This window comes from Corylus avellana, chromosome 6 (genome assembly GCF_965113065.1).
Source record: "Corylus avellana chromosome 6, dhCorAvel1.hap1.2, whole genome shotgun sequence".
Taxonomy (NCBI): Eukaryota; Viridiplantae; Streptophyta; class Magnoliopsida; order Fagales; family Betulaceae; genus Corylus; species Corylus avellana.
The window spans coordinates 20,190,185-20,199,283 of record NC_142495.1 but is presented as its reverse complement, the minus strand read 5'-3'; the positions used below and the strand labels follow the sequence as shown (position 1 = coordinate 20,199,283).

At 38.0% G+C, this 9,099-nt stretch overlaps 1 protein-coding gene across 1 annotated transcript; it reads left to right on the top strand.

Annotated features, from left to right (window-relative positions):
• Positions 1–2,053: 2,053 nt before the first annotated feature.
• Positions 2,054–8,555, top strand: NTT1 (nucleotide transporter 1). Its single transcript, XM_059600419.2, has 5 exons — positions 2,054–3,306; positions 5,636–5,890; positions 6,952–7,095; positions 7,178–7,525; positions 7,842–8,555. Exons 1-5 carry the CDS (start codon positions 2,542–2,544, stop codon positions 8,196–8,198), a joined length of 1,869 nt encoding a protein of 622 aa, XP_059456402.1. The 5' UTR covers positions 2,054–2,541; the 3' UTR covers positions 8,199–8,555.
• Positions 8,556–9,099: the final 544 nt, after the last annotated feature.

Below are 9,099 nucleotides of genomic sequence, written 5' to 3'. Positions count from 1 at the left end.
CCGATTGACTTCGCTTCAACAATCAACAAGTAAACACAAACGATCACTCTAAGAGAGAGAACAGACTCTACCCTCTTAGCACACAATAGCGAATTCTAGATGCAGAAATTCGTGCCTCTCTCTCTTTCTATAGAGGTGTATTTATAATAGCCCCATCATCCCTAGATCTAGGAAAGAGTTTATATTCATTTAAAACTGTTACAGGTACGCGGCGTCCGGACGGGAACATGTGCCGTCCGGACGGGACAACAAAACACAGCCAGAAAGTGTTTTTAACACATGGCCGTCTGCAATCTCGTTCGGACGAGATTGCACATGAGCCATTCCGCCCAGCTTCGTAGTCTTCTCTTTATCGCCCGTTTTGACCCAGTAAACATTGGAATTAGCTAAACTTTGTGAAACATGACTTTGTAGATCCTTGAGTTAGCTTTCCAACGCCACAAAGATTGCTCCAATCAGAGGCTTGAAACTCAAGATATGACCTTTTTAGTAAAAGTCGTCCGGACAGGATTCAGACGAGACTGCAGACGAGGCTCTCGGGAATTCTTGTTTATCGAACTCGTCCGGACGGGGTTCAGACGAGACTGCAGACGAGGCTCTCGGGAATTCCTATTTATCGAGCTCGTCCGGATAGGATTGCAAACGAGATTGCAGACGAGGCTCTCGAGGAAAATAGAATTCTTCGAGCATCCGAACGGCACTTCTTCTCGTCCGAACGGTAATTGAATGGATGATGAATCTTGGCACTTTTGGTCACCATTTTGCTTACCGAATTAAGCCAACAAGAACTTACACAACATACTAGAATCTTCAACAATTCTTTTTTGATAAAACTCAAAATTTATTTAATTAAATAAATTTTGAATTATTCAACTACGTTAAACTACTTAAACATGTGATTCTATAGTCAAAAGTACTTGCAATCAAGAAAAGAGAGCCCCTACTATGTAATCATTGTATAGAAAGGGTGTTTTGCAACATCCACTTATGTGATGACACATCATCAAGTACATTTTAACAAAACAAGATCAAAACACTTGATAATAGCAAAACCCAAACCAAACCACTGGCACCGGCCAACAAAACCAAACCTACTGATGCTGGCCAACAAAACCAAATCACCGTGGGTTTGACCCAGACCCACAATGGGACTAGCCACAACCCACGCTGGGTCTGGCCAGACCTAGGTAGGTCATGGCCAAACCCCGTTGGGTCTTGGCTAGACCCATGCTGGGTCAAGCCAGAGACCTAGGTGGGTCAGGCCATGACCCACCTGGGTCTCTGGCCACGACCCAAACCAAACCACTGGCACCATCTTTGGTAGGGGTATCATCTCCCGCCCATTTTTTTGCGAAATTCAGCCTCAAAATTATATTCTAATGCCTCAAAACTTTTTTTTTTTGAATTCAAAACTAAATCTTAGAATGAAAAGTTAATTCTTTAGGGATTTTATTACCCTAAAAGGTTCTATCGAAGAGGGAAGCCGGGCTGGGTCACGGCCAATGTCTCAACAAACCCAGCCGGCTGTGAAGAACCAAAGAAGAAGAAGCTACACAAAATTTTGGTGAAGAATCAAAGAAGAAGAGAAAGTGAGAGAGAATAGAAAATCAAGTATATCAAGCTGTAGGATATTTTTGTGCATTTTTTTTTGGCTTTAGGTGATGTAGCTTAATGCTATTGGGTGCAGCAAAACCCTTATTTTATGCACTGACCGCATATGAGGTTTATTCATAAGAAAATTGGCAAATGTACAGCAACAATATGAAGGGACAAGGGTAGAGGAAATTTAATTCATCAATGAATTCACATATTCGCTTAAGGAAAAGAAAAAGAAAAAGAAAAAGAAAAGATTTTTCACGTTCCACGATTTTGTATCTCACATGTAACTTTCAATGCCATGAATCCCAAGAGTCACGTCACGTGCCTAGTCACACAATCATAATAAAAAGTGCGAAGTATCTCAAAGGTGTTTTTGGTCATTTTACAAATTATTAGTGTCATTTTGGACTTTCACCTCACCACACCAGTCCTGCACACTTGCGACTTGTGAGGATCCCGTCCGGGTTTGCCTTTCCCTTTGCTTGACTGTTTCCCACCCACATTCATAACCCTCTTCTTTTATTCACACAATCGAAGTTCCGAGTTCCATCTGGCGGAGTTGATCCGAGATTATTGACTCGTCATTAACAGCTTAGAAATTAAACCAGCTTCTCTGGCCCTTATTATACTCCTGTCAATGATATTTTGACAAAGAAAATAAAATAAAAATCTCTCTCTCAGAAGTTTTTTAGTTTTTATTACTATTTAATTTCCAGATTTTTGTTATGGTTTTTGTTTTTTACTTCTTCAAGCGCTGGAGGGTTTGGTGAGTTTGGTTTCTTTGCTGATATAAAAGCATATTTGTGCCTGCTTTGAGAAAGAATAATCTTCCTCCAGCCACCTTATCTCTCTTTTCCCTCTCACTCTCTTATCTCTGTCTCTCTTCATGTTCTCCTCTTGAAGAACCAAGTTTTGGGTTTTTCTCAAGGACCTTAGAGAGACATGGAGGCTGTTCTAAAGGCAAAAGGGCTTCTTTCTCTACCCACAAACCCCAAAGCCAGGGTTTTTTCCTCATCACAGGGCTTGAAACATAGATTTCTAACCCCTAAACCTAAAACATTTGGTGGGTTTTCTCTATCATCAAATGGGTTCCAAAAACTCAATGGGTTTGTCTCAAAAACTCATGGGTTTGGCCAAAAAGGGGGGAACTTGTTTGTCTGCAGGGCTGAGGCTGCGGCGGCAGCTGATGGGCAGCCACTGTTTGGTGAGACAGAAATTGAGAAGCCGAAGCTTTTGGGTATTGAGGTTACGACGTTTAAGAAGATTGTACCGCTTGGGTTGATGTTCTTTTGTATTCTTTTCAACTATACAATCCTAAGGGACACAAAGGATGTATTGGTTGTGACAGCCAAAGGGAGTAGTGCAGAGATTATACCATTTCTGAAAACGTGGGTGAACTTGCCCATGGCTATTGGGTTCATGTTGTTGTACACCAAATTGGCTAACGTATTGTCTAAGCAGGCTCTCTTCTATTCTGTTATTCTCCCCTTTATCGCCTTCTTTGGGGCATTTGGGTTTTTCCTGTATCCTCTCAGCAGTTATATCCATCCTGAGGCGTTTGCTGATAAGCTTCTCGGGATACTTGGCCCAAGGTTCCTTGGTCCCCTTGCTATTATGAGGATCTGGAGCTTCTGTTTGTTCTATGTCATGGCTGAACTTTGGGGTAGTGTGGTGATTTCAGTTCTGTTTTGGGGCTTTGCCAATCAGGTAATTAATTGTCTCACCAAGTGTACTTTATAAATAATCTGTCTGCCTGATTATTATTTATTTATTTTTTAATATTATGCTTTTAGATTTTGATGTCAGAACTTAGTTGTTTGGTATCTTATTTTCTTACATACAATTGATGGTATCTTCTGTTACAGCTTCCTAATTAATTCTTTTCTACAGGCTGCTCAAACACTAAACATATCTGTCTATTGTGTGATATGGAATTTCAACTTATTTGGATCGTTATTTCATTTTATTTTTTTCAGCTACCTGTTTCATTAGGTTATTAAGCTGTCTTATGTTTTTCCATATACTTCTTTGGGGGTTGGTTTATGCTTTGTGATTTCCGAATATACTGATCTTTGCTCAGGAAAAAAGAAAGAAAAGAATTTCAGTATCTTTAAATGGATGCGTTTCAGATTGGGAATTTTCACTATATAATACTATTAGGTTTTCCTCACGAGTTGGCTACTCAGAGTAGGAAGGAAACTGCCCAATTATGCTCTGCGTTTGAAATGAAGGCCTCATATTCAATAATTATCTTTGGATGAATGATTTTATCCAACTGATTTATTTTATTTTATATATATATATATATATATATATATATATATATATATATATATATATATATATATTTTTTTTTTAATTTTATTTTTTAAAATTTTCATCTGGCATCGGATAGCTAATTTCTTCCTGCCTTGGACATGGCTAGTTTCTTTGAATGTATAGGATGCATGAAGGCTGGAATAACATTATAAATTAGGATATCATATGTTGCATGAATTTGAAGTTTGCTTGATATGGTAGGCTTGATGATAATATTTTCTTGCTGAAATTTCTGCCCCTATTTGATGTCTTCCTAAATGAGACTATGATTGTTGCAGTAGTGGGGGGTGCCTAGTTCTGCTCCAAGATTGGTATCTTTAATAGAAAAAGACATGGTCTTTTTTTATTTTTTTATTTTATTTTTATTTTTATGTGTTATGGCTCTCTGTAATATTTATTGTAGCTGAACTGGACATGAACAAACTTTGGTGCTGAAAGTGTTGGCTTCCAAGTTATCTCTCATTGTTCGTATCAGTCCTGGGAACTGATTATGCATTTGTTAAGAAACAGGAGTAATTTTGGGACACAAAATGTGGAAATACCCTCTGCAATGTTATGTGATTAATGCTTTTGAACCATACTTAATTGGTATCTAAGTTATTATCACCTATATATTTTCACGGAGTTATCAGGAAAAATTGATTGTTTTATGCACATTATTTTGAGGTTTTATTTTTTTGAAGATAATTATGTATGACATTGATCTGTTTATGGACATATCACGGTGCTGCTCTTCTTTTACAACTCTTGCTTATGTAATGATTTCCTTCTAAATTTAAAAGGATAAGGGAAAAGATGTGCATGCATTCTACACACACTATAATTGGTAGACATATTAAGGGAGGGAAAGACCAACAAATGACCAATTCGCTCACAGAAATATTTGTCTATTTAAGCATTTTTCCCATAAAATCCTTGTTCCAAATTGCCTTCTCATAAAGGACCTGTTACTTCTTTGTGCAACAAATGACAAGCATTTTTTTTTTCTCACTGTACGTTCCATTTCCATATACTCTTAATTGTCTTAAAAAATAACAAGCATTTCCTATTCCCACTGAATATGTCTTTCCCGATATTATTAGCTGGCGGTTTTAAGAATTAAGGTTAACAAGCTGATGGACATTGGAAATTTTGGAGGTTGACTCAAATATTCCACGGTACTCTTACAGTTGGTGATAAAGCGGTTGCTTACAGGCAGCTGCTTTGTTTGTGGGTGCAAATTGTATAGTCCATGCACATTCTGGAGCATGTGAAAGGGACTAGGTAGAAAAAGACCTAGCAGTTTGCCCTATAAACATAACTGCTTCTGTTTTATAAGGCAAGCATGACCTAAATATTACTGGTATGTATGATTCTGTCTAGTAATTTGTGAAACAGAAAAATCATAGCTGAGTTTGGACAGTCTCAGATGGTTGCTGAATTGTGACTCTCTCTCTCTCTGAAAAACTGAAATAAAAATATATTCAGCAAAAAGGCTGAAACAGGAAGAGGTTCAATCTTACAACTACATTCAAATCTTCATAAATCTTCTCATCTTACTATATCTTTTTTTAGCAATTAAAGAAAGTCTGATGTTGATTACTTCTTTATATGATTATTCTTTGACAATTTCATATGAATTCCATTGCATTGTGTATATATATATTTTTTCTACATGTTAGTTGTAAAGGTCTCTGTCTTCAGTCAATCTCTAATCTGTTGCAGGCGTTTTGTGCAGATAACTACTGTTGATGAAGCAAAAAAATTTTATCCCCTGTTCGGTCTCGGGGCAAATATTGCTCTTATATTCTCAGGTCGAACAGTGAAGTATTTCTCACAAATGAGGCAAAATTTGGGCCCTGGTGTTGATGGTTGGGCCGTCTCCCTAAAAGGAATGATGAGTATTGTGGTGTTGTTGGGCGTTGCAATCTGTTTCCTCTACTGGTGGGTGAACAATTATGTTCCTCTTCCAACCCGTAGTAAGAAGAAGAAGGTAATAATCTTCTGCAAGGAATCCCCTGTTGTTTAGCTGTTGATCCCTTCTCTATCTAAATCTGTTTGTTTGGTAAACTTTTATATTTGCCCGATTTCTGTTTATTCCTTTACTTTTGCTTAACATGACAGTCTTTCTTAATTAAGGAACTGAAAAGCTGGGAAATTACTAGAATATGATGTGTCACTGTCTTATTTGCAAATCAACTTTGTTTACTAATAAGCTAGATGTTGAGTATATATGTGTGAATCTAAAATGATTAAGTCCCACATTAGAAAGATTTCACAAATGTGAGTGGCTAATGTAGCATAGATAGGCCCAAACTTTTGGGTTTAGTGGGGTCCCAATATGCTATATTATGGTCTCATTAGAACCCGTTCCAAGGTGTCAATCTTCCTAACAACTAGTTAGAGCTTATGCTGGTTTGCAGTTTGGTGGATTATAGTGGTCTCTTTTGTGGTTAGAACAGGGATAGTGTGCATGGCACGAATGAGGGGTCCCTAAAGGAAGGGAAAAGGTGCATAATACAGGCAATCTCACATAGCTCTCACATAGCTTACAAGTGGTCCTGGAGATAGCCCATAAGATTAATAAAGCTTCTGTTTGAGGGAGAGTGTAACAATGTGGTTATAGACTAGTGCGTGAGAAGAGATTCTTGAGCATACATGTATAAATGTAAAATGGTTGAGTCTCACATTGGAAAGACGCCACAAGTGTATATAACACAGTTAGAAATTTTGGGTTAAGTGGTATTTTAAAATGCTATGGTGTCACTAGAACTCTTCCCAAAGTCTCAATTACCCTAACACTAGCTTTAATAATGCCCCATTTTGTTTTGTTTTTTTTTTTTGTTTTCCATTTGCCCCATAATTTGTTAAACATGGGAATCTTAATATAGAAAAAGCTATCTATATTTGTTAAACATGGATCATAACTGTTCTAATATGAATTTAAACACTTGTCTAGATGCACGTGAGCACACAGACACTCAGAGTTCTAATGCATGTGTAGACTAAATGGATCACTCGTGTTATACAGTTTTTCGACTTTCTTTGTTGCAGGAAACGCCCAAAATGGGTACGATGGAGAGCTTGAAATTCTTGGTTTCTTCAAGATACATTAGGGATCTTGCCACTTTGGTGGTTGCATATGGTATTAGCATCAACCTTGTTGAGGTTACATGGAAATCTAAGCTGAAAGCTCAGGTAAACTAACGATGCATTGTCCCAATTGTGATCTCTCAATTGTTTATTGGTTAATGAGTCTCTGACTTTCTAAATTGTGCAGTTTCCAAGCCCGAATGAGTACTCTTCCTTTATGGGTGACTTCTCAACTTCCACTGGAATAGCAACTTTCACGATGATGCTGCTGAGCCAATATATATTTAACAAATATGGTTGGGGAGTTGCTGCCAAGATCACACCCACAGTCCTGCTTCTGACAGGAGTCGGTTTCTTTTCTCTGATATTATTCGGGGATCCATTTGCCCCTGCTCTTATGAAGTTTGGGATGACTCCTCTTCTTGCAGCTGTGTATGTGGGTGCCTTGCAAAACATTTTCAGCAAGAGTGCCAAGTACAGCTTATTTGACCCTTGCAAAGAGATGGCCTATATTCCCTTAGATGAGGAAACCAAGGTTTGGACACTTTTGTCGCTATTCAGGGTTCTTAAATCTTAATAATGATCTAGATTGGTTTCAGTGATGTTTGAAAATATGAAAATTATAACTGTCGTAATAGCTTAGTTTTACGAATAAGAAAAGGGAAAAACTGTAAATTTTTATCCCCGACATGGAGATGTCAACAGTTCAGAAATTTCTCTAGAACTTTGAATATATAATTTTTCAATTTTTGAGAAGTCATAACATTTTACTTCAACATCAATTCAGTAATATTCTTCTTCTCCTGAGGCCAGCTGTGTTTACTTTGCCTATTTATTGCTTGCTTTTTTAGGTTAAAGGGAAGGCAGCCATTGATGTTGTCTGCAACCCATTGGGGAAGTCTGGTGGTGCTCTGATTCAGCAGTTTATGATCTTAACCTTCGGGTCACTCGCGAATTCAACTCCTTACCTTGGAGGGATACTTTTGGTGATCGTCATTGCTTGGTTAGCAGCAGCCAAGTCTTTGGATACCCAGTTTACTGCATTGCGTCAGGAGGAAGAGCTGGAGAAGGAGATGGAAAGAGCGGCCGTCAAGATCCCAGTAGTGGCTGAAAACGCAACCGGGAATGGCTCTCTTGCAAGTGGCTCAGCGATGAATCCAATGGCCGGTGACTCCACATCCGAGACCTCAACCTCGCAAAATATTTAATAAGTTCTCTTCCGTCAGGTTGCTGAACAGGAAGATTTTAAGTGGAGCAGATGAGAACCAGTGTTAGGTGAATCATTGGTTGTAGAAGATTACTCTACATATAAAATAAGTATGTTACTGCATGTTTTTGACGTCCAGTTTTCCATATATAATGGGCTTTAAAATCTGTTTAGGTTTTAAGTTTCTCCACTTGGGTAGAATTTGTTTGGAACTATATTGATGAAAGCTACTTTCCTTCTAGTTTGGTATTTTTTCGAAAACTTGTTGCTGCAAATGTATAATGGATGATAGCTTGCACCGGGGGTTACTTTCCCTCTCAATAATGTCAAATATCATGTACACCGTTAGATCTACAAACTTCAAATCTTCTTCTTTAACTGTCAATATATATGCACACTTTTCTGGCTTCCTCAGATGCCTGTGCTACGTGCCTTGCTACATGCTCAGTCCATTAGACGAGTGGCATTAACTGGCACTGAATCAGGATGATTAAAGTTCAGGAATCATGACCCATGTCTACTCTGAGCTGCAATTGTTTGTTGTTTGTAGCAAAACAAACAAAAGCGAAGTTCACATGTTGGTTCTATAGCACGCATACACACAATTTTGGCATTTGCATGCGGTATCCCATCTCCATCCCATCATTCGTACATTTATGGACAGTAAATTACATTTTTATTAAAAAAACAACCATCACGTATACATTTCTGTATGATTTTGAGGATCAAAGGGAAAGTGATTGTTCTTTTTGCTGGTAAAAGGAAAGTAGATGGGATAATGGCTTATTAATTTACACCCACTAAAGATTATCAAAACATCAGCCAAGATAGTTTTCTAGGCCTGCTCACAATTGCAATTTGCTTGGGTTGGGAAAAAAATCTAGAGAGAGAGAGAGAGAAAG

Coding starts and splice junctions, on each gene's coding strand:
- NTT1 (XM_059600419.2), top strand. CDS start 2,542: ATGGAGGCTGTTCTAAAGGCAAAAGGGCTTCTTTCTCTACCCACAAAC. Junction 5,891..6,951: donor CCCGTAGTAAGAAGAAGAAG/GTAATAATCTTC, acceptor TCTTTGTTGCAG/GAAACGCCCAAAATGGGTAC. Junction 7,096..7,177: donor AATCTAAGCTGAAAGCTCAG/GTAAACTAACGA, acceptor TAAATTGTGCAG/TTTCCAAGCCCGAATGAGTA.